General features: G+C 42.7%; 1 protein-coding gene across 1 annotated transcript; it reads left to right on the top strand.

Annotated features, from left to right (window-relative positions):
* Positions 1-13,100: 13,100 nt before the first annotated feature.
* On the top strand, positions 13,101-15,210 carry PHLDA1 (pleckstrin homology like domain family A member 1). The gene is made up of 2 exons (XM_059934700.1): positions 13,101-14,260; positions 14,699-15,210. Exon 1 carries the CDS (start codon positions 13,116-13,118, stop codon positions 14,232-14,234), a length of 1,119 nt encoding a protein of 372 aa, XP_059790683.1. The 5' UTR covers positions 13,101-13,115; the 3' UTR covers positions 14,235-14,260; positions 14,699-15,210.
* Positions 15,211-16,947: the final 1,737 nt, after the last annotated feature.

Raw genomic sequence — 16,947 nt, 5'->3', positions numbered from 1 at the left:
TTTTTGAGGCCCTTCGAATTTCGTCTTTACATTTTCAGTTTATAGTATTCTCTAGCCCAGGCAGTGACTACCAAGAAGTTCTCTGTTTCTCTCTAGAAATGGTAAAATCTCATATGATCACCTGTAAAGTAATACTTAAATTTTTTTCTATCTTTTTATTCAAATATGGTTATAAGCAGAGAACAACAGTTCCATAAATTGATTGGGTTTTAGTTTAACATGGATCTCAACGTTATTTTATGTAGTTCACTGAAGCTGTATTAGTATTTATGTGACATAAAAATGTCTTAATTGTGTGGAATTGGCTTACAGAGTAGTGCTTTAAAACGTGGGATTCTACCTCTGTTTCCTTTTTAACACATTTAATAACAACACATAAACCTTAAAAGGACACATTAGCTTTGATAGAAACATTTTAATTATTCTGTGAATGGGTTAATGGTATTGATTGGTGTATGATAAGGCCCTTAAGATAACTGAATTAACTGTATATTACTGCTGCTTGTAAGACAGTATGAATTTGTGGGTTATCTGAGTTGTAGGCCATTCCCATCATTGAAAATAAAAATAAAACTGAATCATTGTGAAAACCTCATTGTACCATGCAGAAATATTAAACTATTTAATATTCAAATATTCTTTTCTTGGTTTTAGGGCTTGGTTTAGAATTTGAGTCCTTTTTTATGAGTCTTATAAAAATTATAGCCTTTATATTTTTGACTATTTAACTCAAGCCAAATGTTATTTAAATGTACAGAATTAATGGATAGTTTAGAAGAAACATACATTCTTTATAGGAACCTTAGGAAAGAGAAATCATATGCTAACGTAGATTTTAATCTGCACTGTATATATACTTGGTAATTGTGAACTGGATTTTGTTTTGAAAATCCGTGTTTATAATTTAGGTAGTTTGCTACTTAAAGCACTAAGTCTCTAATAGCTGAAAAGTAAATGTAAATGATAATGGTGAAATTAACTGAGATTAACTTATATAGTGGTGATTTTTGTTTAAAAATCCAGATGCTAAAAATATAACTTGGAGAAAAAGCCAAGTTTTTGGATTAATTAAGGATTGCTTCAGAGAAATGGGAACATCTTTGTTGGAGTGTGGAATTACTTTATTTAAGGATAAATGTTTATTAGAAAACTTGTATTCAGTTAATTATATTTTCAAAAAATACAATATACACTGTATCTTGTGTTTCTTCCATTTGACGTTATATACCATACTTTGTTTTTCAGTTTTTTAAAAAATTGAGGTATTGACTAATTTTCTTAAGTGTGAAGTAAATGAGAAACGGAGCATAACAATTTAGAAATAATAAATTGCCAGCAGGAAATAAGTTAATCAAATTGCTTAATTTTCATATTGAGAAATGAGAGTTTATAGCTTTTGTAGATCTCTTATTTTGAGTTTTATTATTTTGAAACTCGGGGATGTGTTAGTTAAAAGCAGTACTTTTTAGTTCTTCACCTGTGTGGGTGTTTTTTGTTTTTAAAGAGAAGTCTGTGTCTTCATTGGCCGGCAGGCTATTTGAGGCGGATGGAGCGGGAGGGGTGGGTGGCCCCGTGCTGTGCCGGCCGTGCTTCACGGGCTGGCTATTAGGTGACTGAGAACTCGCCTCGGTAGTGCCCGATCATCGCAGGCGTGATTTACACCTGGTTGAAGGTTTTGCCGTTGTAGACTAGACGCCCACCATGCTGCGCGTCATGTCGGGCAGGATGATCATGTTGCGCAGGCGCGTTGACCACCTCGGGCTTCTTGGGCGGTGCCGCGTACCTGACCTTGCGTACCTGACCTTGCGCAGGCGCTTCGGCAGCCAGTGCGGCTTCCTTCGCAGGCGGTGGTGCGGCCGCCGCCATTGCCTCGCACGCCAGTGAAGCTGCCTTAGCTGCTCCTGGGATATGTGCAGCGGTGGGTCGAGGTCCAGGCCACAGTAGGTGAGCTCGTGGAAGGTCTGCTGCTGCTGCTGCTTTCCACTTTTGCTATTTTGTCGGTTCTTAAGAAAGGCTAGGTCTTCATGTATTTTACGTTTGAAAATAAGAAGGAACTGGGGATGTGTTGAAAAATGAAAGTGCCAGAAGTGGACAGATTTCATATCAAGAGTTAGTAGTATTAATACTCATCATTTTTTCATTCATAATGAAGTTAAGCAGTTGTTGCTCAGAAACTTTCATGGAGTGGTAAAAGTTTCTGCCAGAATACTCAAATCTCATATAAGAGCTTTTAGCTGGGAATTCACGGATGAGTAGGAATTTGTGTAGTGAGGGATGGAGCCTCCGAGCAGAGAGCAGTTCAGGTGAAGGTATTATAGGAAACACACCATGAGGGTCCTGAAGTAGTAGGACAATCCATGGCACTTTCAAGGCAGTGAAAGAATGGATGACATAAGGGGCGAAGCCATGGAAGGCTTAGCTGTAGAAGTCCTTTTAAAGGGGTTTTCAAGTGACGATGACCTTTCCATGAAGATAACTTTAAAGTAAGACATGATTAAGACTAAGTCAACCATTCGTAGGTAAGAACATTGCGGCTGGTTAGAGGCTGAGTCGAAAAGTAGGGTAGACTGTCAAAGTAATGGATGAAGGTTTCTGGGTTCTTTTGTTTTTTAAATAATAGATTCAAGGTTATCTGCAATGAATCCTCTTAAGTTCCAGGTTGCTTTTTTCAAGGAAGCCCTTATGGATATTGCAACTTTTCTCTAACTCTAAAATTACAGTAGTTGGAAGAATTCCTGTACATTCTTTGCTCAAAATCACCATTTATTGTTTTTGCTACATAATTCTGTATTCACGCATATATCTTTTTTCTAAACTACTTGACAGAGTTGGAGACATTGTGCCCTTTTAGCCTCTAAATGCTGTATTTTTTCAGTAGGAAGGCGTTCTTATAGAATCACAGTATGATTAATCAAAATCAGGAAGTTTTACTGTGTAATCATAGTTCATTTTGATGCTTCAGTCATCTCAGATTTGATCAGTGGTATCCTTTTAAAATTGGTTCCTGTGTGCTTTTGGTGTGTCCTGCATCATTTGAGCTCTTGCATACTTTATAGCTCAGAAAGATTTTCTGGGATCATCTTAGGCTTTTTTGTACCAGCTCTGAAACTGACTTATTTCCCCAAGGATCCCTGGTTCCCTTTAATGGGGAGTGGTACTTAGAAATCAAGTCTAGGTGACTGGTTTGCTTGTTCCTGGGATGTTATTATTTCTAGGTCTTTTCAGGTGACTTATTATTTCTGGGTCTTTTCAGGTGACAGACTTAGGAAATATATTAAAAACTGAGTACACACTGAATATTTCAAAGTTAATCCAACACAATAGGATTTTTTTTTCTAGCCTAACCCCAGTACATATTTGTAACTACCTTCAAACAGGTGGGGTTAGTAGTAGCTGATCCAACTGGGAATTGTAGGTGAGGTTGCTCTATAGGAATAAGAAACCACGAATAAAAGTGGAAAAGATTTTAGACTGAAACTTTGGCAGCCCTAAACAAACGACCCTTACCATCTGTTTTTAATGAATATGGAAATAAAATAGTTGATACATTGGATAGTAGAATGGTTAAATATAAGCTTTGGAGTTCATCTACCACTTGTTCTTTTAGTTTCATTATTTTGATGTTTTGTGAAAGATGGTAGTGGGCACTGATGAGAGAACACATTAGTTCTTGAAGTCGTTCAGGAGTACTTAGAACCTGATATATGTAATGAGCAATTAGTAAACATGCTTCCTAAACATAAGAAAACCTAGAATTTGTGGTTGGGATCACCTTTTATAATAGATTCTGGCAGTTAATTTCAGAATTAGTTGGGGTTTTTTTGTTCTGTTTTTGTTGTTGATTCTAAAGGCAAAATGGCTCCTGGCTAAGAGGTGTCCCTACTTGGTGTACAAAAGAACCCTGAGACTAAAACTGGGTAATAAATATAAACCTATGCCCCCATTTTGAAGGTTTTTGATGTTTTTTATAAAGAGAGAAGAAAAATAGAAGAAAAGAATAATTTATCCCCCTTACCTAAAATCAGTCTTTAAAATCTGATTTCATTTAAAAAAAAATGCTGATTTATTTAATTTGGGAAGTCCAGAAATCATCTAGGGTAAAACTAAATGAAGTTTGACTGTATTTAGATACCTCATGCTCCAAAACTTCCAAGTTGTCATTACTTAGCCCATCCCTTTCCATCCCAAACATTTATTAACCTGGATCCCTGGACATTGTGGGTGGACCGTCTAGGGGTGGACAGTGAGACACGTCAGTCTTCAGGCCAGAGGTGGTTTTAGACCTGGATTAGGCTGGTTGTCTATTTGCTGTTGAGTTGGCTTGGTGAGTGGACCTAGAACCTTTAGAGCAACTTGCACATCAGCAACCTGCCCTGTTTAACCTACATTTGTACTGTTTCAGTTATGCTTGGCTGTCTTTTCTTTCACTTCCTTCTCCTGGGTCTTTTGTGCACATACCTTATTAGCTCAACACAGTCTCTTTTTCTTTGAACTAACACGTACTTTTTTTTGGTTCTTTAGTTCTGAACTGGTTTTGCCAGTTCAAGAAGGACTCTCGGAATGCTTGTTCACTGCTGGATTCTCTAGTTTCCAGTGTGGGGACAGGAAGATGGTAGCTGTACAGGAAATTTTATACAGCCAATGTGTAGATGGAGTAGGGTTTATCTGGACTCCTTCCAATTTACCAGCCATGATACTGTATGGGGCCATGTAACAAGTGACTGATTCTCATTAGTTCAGTCTCCTGAGTCAACCAAGATGCTCCAAGTTCCTTTGTAGTTGTCACATTTCTGCATACTGACTTGCTTATTTTGAGAAAACCAATAAAACCACAAAACTGGACTGTGTATATTGTTCTGTAATGTGGAGAGTTGAATCAGTTGTTGTTGCAGTTACCTAGTATTGCATAAAAAAGCTACTCCCCAAACTTAAAGCATCAACAAGATTTATTTTTGCTAACTGTGCTTGGGTAGTTCATTTCTGCTCTACTGAGCGTCGTTAGGGGCAACTTTGAAGGATGGGGACGAGACTCACCTGAAGGCTCTTCATACACAGGTGGTCAGTGCTGGCTGAGACTTCAGCTGGGTTGGGGCTAGAACGCTACCTAGACTTTGCTTCACAGCATGGTGGCTGGGTTCCAAGAATTATGCAAAGGTTTATCCTACCCTGGGAAGTCATCACTTCTGTACTCTATTGGTTATAGTCAAACCCACCAAGGTTTAATGGGAGAGGACTCTATATCCTGCTGGAGGAATTATAAAGTTTGGGGAAGGGGAGAGGAACTGGAATCTTGTAGTGGCCACAGTTTGTCTTTGGAAAATACAGTTGGCTATAACAGTATTGATAAAACAAAAGCTACAGTAGTTTCCCAAAATGAAACATCAGGAAAGGTTAAATTATCTATTGTATGCCTGTTTATGGAGAAAGAATGTTTTACTTTATCATACTGGAATCTTATCATTTGAATTTATCTGGACAATTGAGATTATCAAATGTACCCATAATTAGCTCACTCTGAGTCATTAAAATGTCAAGCTTGATTAGTAAAAGAACCTTAAATGGTAAGTATATGATGACCATTAAGTACATATTTCTTTTCAAAGGTTGGGTATATTACATAGTTTGGGGTTCAGAAGAAAGCTTCATTGCTCTACTATTTGTATTTCAGACTAGGTGGGACTTTGCATTATAAATCTAAATCAGCATTAAAAAAAAAAATCCCAAATGTGTATTCAGCCATTTAAGGTAATGAAATAATGTTTTATTTAATCTTAATACTTGTTTGAAAATGGTAATTATTCCCTCTCGACATGTAAGGGTAAAAGGTAAATAACAGGGCCGCCCAGCTGATCTTTGTTGGAGTCAGTGTTTGATGGCAGCTGTTTTGGCCTCTGCCGGTGCTGCCACCTGCTCTGAGAGCTTCATCCTCTGCTTTGTTTTCCTTGACGTATGGCTTCCACCTTTAAAGTTGCTTTATCGTCTGAAATGGCTGCTGCCACTCTGACCCATTATTTGCAGGTTTTAGGCAGCAGGTGGGGCTGAAGGAGGCAAAAGACTCCTGGCATCCAGCCATCTTCAGAGATGAGCTTATGATTTGTGCTTTCAGCACAAAAGGGGGACTGCTTAATATAGTAGACCCTGGGTAGAGCAAAGGCTGGGTCACAGCCACATCAGCCATGCATGCTGAAGAGCTTCAGGGTTAGAAAAGGATTGAGGATATCCTGGAAAACAGGAGGCAAACAGCTGCATTTCAGAAATACGTAAACCAGTTCCAGAAAGGTGATTTAGGAATACAACCTGAAGATGAGTTCTGACTGGAGTCTTATCCATCTTCCGGGTTTTTCGCTTTGTCTTACATGATAATCTTTCCCAGAACCCCTGCATACACAAGTGAAGTTGAGACAATGACTTAAGCAAAAGTGTAAATAGAATCTCATTAGAAACAAGAACTGCTAAATGTTCCAGTTTCTGATCTGTTAAAGGATGCTGATTGTTTAAGTTTGTAGTCATGAGTTGTGTGGCGATTTTGTTGTTGCCTCTAACCCGGGGCCTTGCTTTTCCTGATAGGTTTAGTGGCAGTGTGGAAGCTTGCTATAAAAAGGTTTCCTGGGTTCTATCTTTGGTAAAAAGTGTTCCTCCATCTTTCTGGGCCTGGCCACCCCACAGAATTCTTTTATTCCATCTCTCTTGCTCCTTGGTTCTCTGTCAGCTGTCATCTGTGATGCACCCTCCACTCTCCAATCCTTGGTCTTCGAAACCTGAGTTCCTCTTCTAAAGTAACCTTGCCATTTACAGCAGCACCCAAGCAAGTTGATCATACCACCTGTTCTCCTTTATCCTTGAATTTTTGGAAGGAATTCTCTATACTCACTGCTTTTACTTTTCCTCCTCTACCACCTAAAAAAGGCCTTTGCTCATTTACTGATTTATTCTTTTTTTGCAGGTATCAATAATGATCAAACTGAAGTCTGTTCTCGGACTGTGTGCTATGTTGTAAAAGAAGACTGCAAAAGAGGGAGTTTCCCCATGTATTCTAGTCCCTTAAAAGGAGAGATTTGCCCACTGGCTATCCGTCAGATATTTGACTTGCAAGCAACAGGAGCATTTACCTAGTCTGAGTAGAAGTAGATTTAGGATATTAGGTGTTTATGGGCTCTTACTGGAAGGCAGAGGCTTGAATGCTAATCTCTCAGGGCAATGCTCAAAGTAAACCTGCAAACAAGTTTACCAGTGCTTCCACTGTCAAGTCACTGAAGTACCTGGTGCTTCTCTACTGCCATCCCTGAAGACCCAGAAGTCAGAGTATCAGTACAGTGTTGCCTGCTCAAATGTTACTGAGGATTAGGAAAAGCAAAAACACAAAGTAGATAAGTGACGAGCTCACTTAGGGTTGAGTGGAAGGAGAGTCTAAATTGTAAGGGCAGGTAGGGCTTTACAATTCTGTGGAGGGCTTTTCGTGCTAGAGTAAGGAGTTGGGATGTTCTCTTATATGAATGGGGGGAGACTGAAATTTTTCTATCATAGTTTAGGAATGGAAGTGGTAGCAGTGCAGCGTATTAGTGTGGATTCAAGTGGTTGGGCTATTACAAGAGCATGAATGAGAGAAATGAGAACCTAAAATTAGGCTGTTGGCACAATAGAAAGGACAGAGACAGCTGATTGACAGAGCTTGATCTGTAAATGGGTTGTAACAGCCGTTTTTTGAACACTATTCTCAATTGCTCTAAGCTGTGTTATACAAATTGGTCACTAGGAGGCATAGTTCATCAACTTTAGGCGAAAAGGAAGGCAGCTAGAGGGATGCATCTGCGAAGAAAAATAGTTCTGTATTCAATTGAAGAGTTGTTAACCTTTTCAACTCAGCGTTTTGGAAATAAGAATCTTTATAAAATATTTTTACTGAATAGAATTTTTAAAAATGAAGAGATGAATGGCTAAGAAGTCTAAATTGCAGTCTGAACGCAGGCCTTTATGCACTAATGAAGGTGACTTGTATTTTCATGATTACTTGGCTTTTAACTATTTCTTAAAAGACATTTGAACTTTATCCAAATCTTTAATAATGATATTTTTCATGAGTTTCTACTTTATGTTGCAAATTAGGAAGTTTATAGATTAAAAGTTTTATAATCTTGTAATCAACTTGTAAATGAAAGTAAACACTTTATAACTTTCTAACTTCTGTTAAATGTCTAAGCCAGTATTAATGAACTTCTAAGCAGGTATCTGCCAACTAAGAGAAAATGCTATCAATTCAGTCCATTACTGTGTTGTTTCTTATTTTTTTTGATTACTCTTACTAGCAAGCAATAGGATGATGTATAAATACCTCTCAATATTAAGCTGCATGCTGCTCAGGAAAAGAAAGGTTTGTAGGATGTATTTTAGATAGCATTTATAGACTATAGTAGCATTTAAAGTTCAGAGAGGCCTAGCATGTACAGTAGTTAACTCAGTTTTTTAAAACTATCACCAGGGCTTCCCTGGTGGCGCAGTGGTTGGGAATCCGCCTGTCAATGCAGGGGACACGGGTTCGATCCCTGGTCTGGGAAAATCCCATGTGCCTCAGAGCAGCTGGGCCCGTGTGCCACAGCTGCTGAGCTTGCACCCTAGAGCCTGCAAGCCACAACTACTGAGCCCTAGTGCCACGGCTGCTGAAACCCGTGCGCCTAGAGTCCATGCTCGCAACGGGAGAAGCCACCTCAGTGGGAGGCCCGCGCACCGTGGCAACAAGGACCCAACGCAGCCAAAAATAAATAAACTTAGTTTAAAAAAAAACTATTACCAAATACATGTATTGGTATGGCAAGTTTTAGAGGTCTTTTCATAAATTCTTGTTACAGTTTGAAAACTTTAAAAAGTAGGATGCATTATGAAAAATCTGTCAAGCATTTGAAGACATTGATTATCTTTTTATGACAGATGTGGGCTTGTGAGTCAACCTAAAATTTCTACATATGTTGAGCTTCTGTGTGCCAAGAAATGTATTAGGTGATTGGGGCACATCAAAACAATGATCTTTGACCTCTTGGAAGAACTGACATTCTCTAGGAATGGGAACAGAAATAAACAATAGGCATTATAAATTACTCAGTTGTGTTAGGAGGTAATACATGCTATGGGAAAAATTAAGGGAAATTGGGTGGTTGCAGTTTTAGAGTGATTATGAAAGGCCTCACTGAGATGACATTTGAGCAAAGACTTGAAGACAGTGATTGGGATGTCTTAAATAGATTATAATATAGATGGTAAGACAACAAGGGTAGAATCAGGGAGGCAAAGTTAGGAGGCCATGGCAGTATTTCAGGGGAGAGATGATCAAGGTGGTGATGAAGTGGAGAGAAATGGACAGAATATAGATGTGGTTTGAAGGCATAACCGATGGGATTTCTTGACTCAATTTGTGGATTGGGTACTGGAAAGAGAGTAAAGGATTTTTGCAATGCAGGCATGCTTCTAAACATTTGCCGTCCTGGGGTAAGAGTGCAATGGAGACGCCAGTGATTAAATATTTTAAAGTTTTGTTCTATGAAAATATGTCCCACACTACTATCCTGCCATATACAGCTTCACAAGTACCTGGAGGTCCAGGTTTGAAATTCAGATCCTTAAAACTCCTGTGCCAGAGCTTCCTTGTGAGGAAGCTGATCCTCTGCCTGTGTCCCACTTTCCTTCCCATCCCTGCTTCTGAATTGTATGGCAAGGGGCCCCCTGCACATTTGTGTGGACATCCTAGCCTGCATGTTCAAAATCTGTCCACCTACCTTACACACCAGTGCACACAATGGTCATGTAATACTCTGAAATAGCTGAGGTCATTTGGGCAGGGTATTTGGAATGAGTACCTGGAGTATAGTCTAGAACAAGTATGAGTTCCAGATAGACATGTAGTACTGGCTCTTCAAAGCACAGGGCTCCTTTTGGCTTGTTTTAAGGGCAGTACTACTCCAAGGGTTTTGGCCTGAGCAACTGTACAGATAGAATTGCCATCAGCTGAGAGGGGGACTGCAGGTAAGTAGAACAGGTCAGGGTGAGGAGATAAGTTTGGGAGTGCATATATTCTAGTTCTCTATTAGATACCCAAATAGTACTGAAGAGAAAGGGAAAAGGAAAAAATTCAATTTACAGTAACAGTGGCCTGGAATATATAAAAACTGAAGGCTATTTTTCATTACAGCCATTCTAACCAGCTAAGGCTCTTTAAAAAACCATGAACTTTGACTTCAGACCCTTACTGAACCAGTTCTACCCAGGAATTTGTTTTAACCAGTCATATATAAGCCTACGGACTCCATCCTATCCAGCATGCTATTTTTTATTCGCAAAAGCTCTATGAATCCTGCTTTCTATGATCGAAAATCCCCTCAGACTTTTCCCTCTAGTGAACTACTCAGTGCATGTCTTCACCAGTATGTGTTCCCTTGCCTGGGGGTGTTATTATTTTTTAACTTTGGTAGTCTTTGTTTTATTCTTTGGCAACAAGCAGCTGGATATAAGTTTGGGAGTCTTGGGCATATAGATCTTATTGAAAATGATAAGACTGGATGAGATCAAGGGAGTGAGTGTAGATAAAAGAACCAAGGGCTGAGCTTTGGGGCACTCAAAAGATTGGAAAGAGGAGGAACCTGTAGAGGAGACAGACAATGACCAGGGAGGTGGAAGGAAAGCGAAGCCATGTCCTCGAAGCCAGTGAAGAACTATCCTAGAGCAGAAGATGATCAACTCTCAGATGCTGCTGATAGGCAACTTGATGCAGCCGGCCATAATATCCACTTTGACTTAAGCCTTTTCAGACTTGTTTACCAAAGCAATGACTTGTTAGCTAGCTTTCTAAACTTTAGTAATTTTTAAGTGACATTTGTAGGTTTTCATTATCTACAACTGAAGTTGTGGGGTGTTTTGGAGGGGGCAGTTATTTCCTGTAATTCATTTTCTGCGAATTTATTTAATTGTCTTAAAAATGGTAATATGGCCATTTTGTGAGTTGGTGGTGACTGGTGAAATTAAGAGTAAAGTTGTCACCTATCTACAAGATTCCTATATTATACTACTGAGATTTCCAATAATCAGTTGCACTATGGTTGGAGAAGGCAAACTGTATACTTACTTCTGAGCTGTTCACAAAGTCACTAAGTCATGAAATACCCAACTGGAAATTCTGAGTTTTCAAGTCTCTAATTATAACAAGTGCTTTTGAAAATCATGCTGCTGGTTGTTCAGACATTGTGAAGTAGCTTAGATAGAATGCATTTGTTGCATCCTGATAAACTGCAGAAGGATAGAAACACCAAATGTTGTGTTTCTCAAGAAAATGGCTTGGGCTTCCAGAATACATCTTAATGTTTTACCCACTTCAGTTTGTATAGTATCAGTTTTCCATATGAAATGTCTTTCCCAACTACACCTGCCCTCAGAGACTCTGAATTACACATTTAAAGGAAGTATCCTTTCTAAATGAGCTCAAGAATGGCATTCTGTTAAAAAGATGAACAGCTGGTCATGTGGAAATTCTCTGGAATGCTCACTTGTCCTGCAAAGGCAGGGGAAAAACTGAGATGTTAGGTGCAGTGTTTGTCATTCATTGGTATACAGAATTTTTAAAAATGTAACCTTTTAAAAATGTAATCATGTAAAGAAATCTTTACGTGACTTTGCCTTTCTCCTTAAAAGACTAATCCATCAACAATGTGAAGGCCCCGAGAGCCCACTAAGTGAAGTTCAGTGGGTCTCAGAATTGTGCTGGAATTGTCCCATTTGCTGAAACATTGTTCCTTAGATTAAGATTCAGGACCCTCCCGTGTTTAAAAGTTATCCTTTGTTCTTGATTACCTTGGGATAAACCTGGAATTTCTTAAGTGTGACGCACAAAGAATTTGAGTCTTGCTCTGCTCTCCAAGCTCATCTCCCACTTCTTCCCCTTTGAATTCTTTGTTCCAGCCTGATGAAACTACAGATGAGCTAAGCTCTCCCTTCTTCCTTCTTGAGTTCAAATAGCAGCCTTTCCTCTTACCTTGGCCAACTCTGACTTATCCACACCTGATTTATTTCTTCTTTGTGTAATTCTTCGTATATTCAGGGTCGGTACATAGTTGGGGTTCTCTGTTTACTTAATACATTTCCCCCAAGAGATTTGGTCTCGGCTTAGGCTCTTTATTCTGCCTTGTTTCCCAGAATTTCTATAGAAATTGTTTAAATGGAGTAGGAGGGAGCTAGGGGCGAGTACCGCATTACTTTCCCCACGTTACAGATAAATGAGATTACAAGAGATCTGACCCGTTAGGCGTTTGCAAAGAGAGGGACCCGCGGAGGCTAGCCTGCCGTTTGGAAGGCTAAACTGCCTTAAAGTGTTGGGACCGGGCATTACCTGAATTTGTCGTTGAATTACTGTTGTGAGATATTGCGGGCTGTACGGATGGGTCAAGAAGGAAGCTAGAGCGCTTGTGTCACGGGTAAAGATAGGCAGTGCCTGCGCTCCTGGCTCGAGAAGAGGAAGGCGAGATGCCATCCGAAGTAGTCCCCTTCCTCTACCCCTTCCAAACGGGACAGACGGTAGCGCTGTTGCTTTAACAATCGCCCCCTTCGGCTCCAAGAAGAGCTAGTTAGTGACCGTAAGCGAATGTGAGTGTAAAGACACCGTGTCCTGTCGGCCTTTGTGCACTAAGATGTTCACGTAGGGTCCGGGGAAGGCACGCTTCCACGGGACTCCGCGGCTCGCGAGCCTCACCCCCAGGCTCCTTGCTCGCCCAGGCAGCGCGAATCCCCAGGGCTGGGTTCCCGAGGGCAGAGGGTCAGCTTGGCGTACCAGGCACTGTCTGGTAGCTGTACCCGTCCTCGCAGCCCCATCCTCATTTTCTGAGGCTGTTAGCAGAGAGCCCCACCGGGAGGAGCGGCGGGACGGCTGGGGATGGCCTCTCAGCGCCCTCTGCGCCTCGGCATCGTTCGCTGGCCAGCTCGGGCGCCCTCGGCTGTGGCCCCGGGCGGAGGAGAGGAGTTTCCGGGGCTCGGGTCCCTGCAGCCATCCCGGGGAAGGAGCGCGGGAGCGAGTGGGCGGCGAGAGGCGGAGCAAGGGACGCGGGGGGCGTGGACGCGGCCGGCTTTGGAAAGGCCCCAAGTTAATGAGGCGTGCGCTGGCGGCGGAGTGCCTTTCGGAGCTGGGCTTTCCCCCGCGGCGCGGGCGCCAGGAGCCGCCTTTTCCGCTGGGTGTCACTCGGGGGTGGGAGGGATGGCCCATTCAAAAGCGCCGCGAGGGGGCCCAGCCAGAGCCCTTCCGTGAGCGCTCGCAAGAGGACGGCAGAGGCCCGGCGGCTCGCAGCTCCCGGACCTTGTGGCGCATCAGGACGCGGCTGCCCTGCTGCCCGGACCCCGAGGAGCCGCCGCCGCCTCCGCCGCTCTGCTTCCTGCGCGTTAGCCTCTTCTGCGCGCTCCGGGCGGGCGGCCGCGGGAGCCGTTGGGGCGAGGACGGCGCGCGCCTGCTGCTGCCGCCCCCGGCCCGGGCGGCTGGAAGAGGAGAGGCCGAGCCGAGCGGCGGCCCCCCCTATGCCGGGAGGATGTTGGAGAGCAGCGGCTGCAAGGCGCTGAAGGAGGGTGTGTTGGAGAAGCGCAGCGACGGGTTGCTGCAGCTCTGGAAGAAAAAGTGCTGTATCCTCACTGAGGAGGGGCTGCTGCTCATCCCGCCCAAACAACTGCAACACCAGCAGCAGCAGCCCGGGCAGGGGCCGGTCGAGCCATCCCAGCCCGGAGGCCCCGCTGTGGGCAGCCTCGAGCCGCCCGTCAAGCTGAAGGAATTGCACTTTTCCAACATGAAGACCGTGGACTGCGTGGAGCGCAAAGGCAAGTATATGTACTTCACTGTGGTGATGGCCGAGGGCAAGGAAATCGACTTTCGGTGCCCGCAGGACCAGGGCTGGAACGCGGAGATCACGCTGCAGATGGTGCAGTACAAGAATCGTCAGGCCATCCTGGCGGTCAAGTCCACGCGGCAGAAGCAGCAGCACCTGGTCCAGCAGCAGCCGCCGCAGCCGCAGCTTCAGCCCCAGTCCCACGCCCAAGCCCCGCCGCAGCCACAGCCGCAGCCGCAACCCCAACCCAAGCCCCAGCCGCAGCCGCAGCCGCAGCCGCTCCATCCGTATCCGCATCCGCACTTGCGTTCGCACCCACATCCGCACCCGCACCCACTACCGCTCTCGCAGCCGCACGGCCAGCGGCTTCTCCGTAGCACCTCCAACTCTGCCTGAAGAGGGCAGCACCCGGGGCAGACGAGGTAAGGTCCCGGCAGCTCGGCTCCCGAGGGAGGTTCCGAGGAGTGGGGCTGGGGGTGGTAGGAGTAGGAAGCCTTTTCCCCGGTTCGGATCTTGGGTGGAAAAATGAGAAATTAATGCAGGTTTCTGGGAGGCGGAAAGAAGGGAACAGGCTGGAGCCGGGAGAGGCCGGGCAGAGAGGGGAGGGTGCGGGGTTCGGGCCGGGCAGGAAGGTCTCCTGATCGCCCGCCCGCCCACGCTGACCCACGCGTGTTCACTGGTGCGCACCCCAGCGACGCCGCAGCTTCTCTCCTTGTCACCAGCGCCACTTGAGTGTGTCTGGGGACTCGAGGGAGCGACCCCGGTGGCTTTCTGAGCTCGCTTTGTCCACGGGACAGGCCCGAAGAGAACTGGGTCTTGTAGGAGTCCGAGCTACTTCAATCCGTGTCATTTCTTTCCAGGTTGTGAGGACTTGAGGAAGTGGGACGAGCACCTTTCTATTGTCTTCACTTGGATCGAAAACAAAACAGTCGCCCCGCCCGCACCAGACCAAGTAGTTTGGACAGAATCCGACCGATAGCTTGCGATTCCTCTTAGTTTTTCTGCATACTCTTCATCACAGTGCAGGAAATGATTTCGAGTCCAGAAGGCTTTATTTATGAACCTTTGAGAGGATCTTCCAGTATGGTGGACCTTTTAGGAGCGATGATGTACTGTAATGTTATTTTAATGTATTTTGATTTATGATTATTTATTAGTTTTTTAAAAAATGCTTGTTCTGAGACATTTCTGAATGTAGGCCATTTTCCAAAAAAGAAACTTTATTTTCAAAAACCTATTCCCTAGTAAGTTCTAATCTTGGGAAAGAAGAAAGTAAAAGGGCGGTGAGGAGGAACACATCAAGAATTCATTTTCAGAAGGTCTGACACTTAAATGTTATACCAGGTGGTTGAAATTAAACTCTGTGATACTACGTGGAGTTTTCTTTTTTTTTTCTTTTGAGTTTTTTTTTCCTTCGACATATATTTTGTGTAGAATGGAAGTTTAAAGAAGCTAAATGTTCAGAATTGTGTAATTATAAAAATCGAATTGCTTTTTCTAAAAGGAAATCAGTAGTAATGATAGCTGATTGAAAATATTTCAAACATAACCCAACTGATGGCAAGATGATCATATCCTGAATATACCAGGAGGGCTGGGTCTGCTGTAGGAAAAGCCTTTCTTAGATTATCTATGTGTGAAGGGTTTAATAAGGAGTTTTCTATGATTTCTGAGTATGAATGCATTAGGTGTTTCATTTCAAAAAACATAGTGGGGGGAAAAGAACTATTCCACTTGTTTGAGAGAACATTTGTGCTCTTATCCACAATAGAGATTACCCTTCTCCAAGAGCTTTGCACACTTGATGTGAACCACATTTTCTGGCCCTTTTACTTTGTTCTAGAAGCATATTCTAGAATCTCATAGTTTAAAATACAGTTTGTAAATATTGCAAAGGACTAGGAGTCATAGCTTTTTGTTTTCATTCTGAGAATAATGTTGATCAGAGACACCAGCTGTTTTGCTTTTTATTGCTCTGTGAGAAATCCAAGGGTTATATGTTTTGTTGTTAGGTTAGCTAAACTCAGAAATTGAAAAAGGAAGGACTTGATAAACACTGGATTTGCAGTAAGAAAACAACCCCAGTCTTGTTTTAGCAGTGACTTGTTCAGGAGTCTGGGGGGTTGCGGGGGGTGGGGGTTGGGGGGAGGTGGGGGAAGAGCATGTGCTTTTAAAGGTAGAACAAACCCTCTTCTGTGTTAAATCAAAAGGATGGTCAAAATCCACAAGGGCAGATGCTACTTAAGTTTAAAAAGAGCCCATAGATGCTACCAAATCCTCTTGCGGCTGAAAATCACTTCCTATCTGCCTAGCTTTACTAACGGGTCTCTGTTTTCCATCATCTTTTCTGCAAAGTCTGGATCAGTATTTTTCCAGCTTCCAAATTGGAATGGTCAGTATTGGGCCACTGGTAAGTTCTATAGTCAAGAAATGAAAATAGAATTTCATGCTAGAGATATCTTTATTCTCCCTCCATCTAAAAAGGAGTTTCAAGGTCAAATTACTTCTCAGTGCAATATTTAAATGACGAAAATTTGAGATCATAACTCAAATCCAAAAAGTGGTAGGGGAAATAAAAGTCAACCAAATGGCAAGCAGAATTTAAGTGGACTCCCACTTGCACAGGCTAAGTTGCAGTTGTGAAAAAATGTGTATATGATGGGCAGCTCAGAGAGCAGATCTCAAGAGTTCTTAAGTCAAGTTCGGTTTGATTTCTTTGGAATCACTGCTGTGCTTTTTAATAATGCCTCATTGTACTGTCATTTTAATACATGCAGATCATGTAACCCCAATTCAACCACAGCTTTTTTTTCCAGACGGAAGGATTTTTCTTTCAGATTCTCATGCTATAAAAAAATTACAATCCATACCAAATACTTTTAAAATTAAGATTCTTGTAGGCTTTTAAAGGCACTCGTATGTTGTTAGCTTACATACCGGCTAGGTAGTGTTGTCAAAAAAAAGTATGCCCAGTCTCCCTCGTGGCTGCTAGAATTTTTTTCTTTCTCACAATGGCTCTGGTTTGTAATGTGGCCACTGGAATCATGGTTCCTTGTATTATCTTTCCACAGCCCTTAGTCCTTGCTCTGCTGTGATATTTATATTGAGT

This window comes from Balaenoptera ricei, chromosome 10, assembly GCF_028023285.1.
Source record: "Balaenoptera ricei isolate mBalRic1 chromosome 10, mBalRic1.hap2, whole genome shotgun sequence".
Classification (NCBI taxonomy): Eukaryota; Metazoa; Chordata; class Mammalia; order Artiodactyla; family Balaenopteridae; genus Balaenoptera; species Balaenoptera ricei.
Note: the sequence above shows the minus strand (reverse complement) of the source record. Positions and strands in the feature narration are given on the sequence as shown.

What these genes read in the sequence shown, in the direction of transcription:
- PHLDA1 (XM_059934700.1), top strand. Translation starts at nt 13,116, where the DNA reads ATGAGGCGTGCGCTGGCGGCGGAGTGCCTTTCGGAGCTGGGCTTTCCC.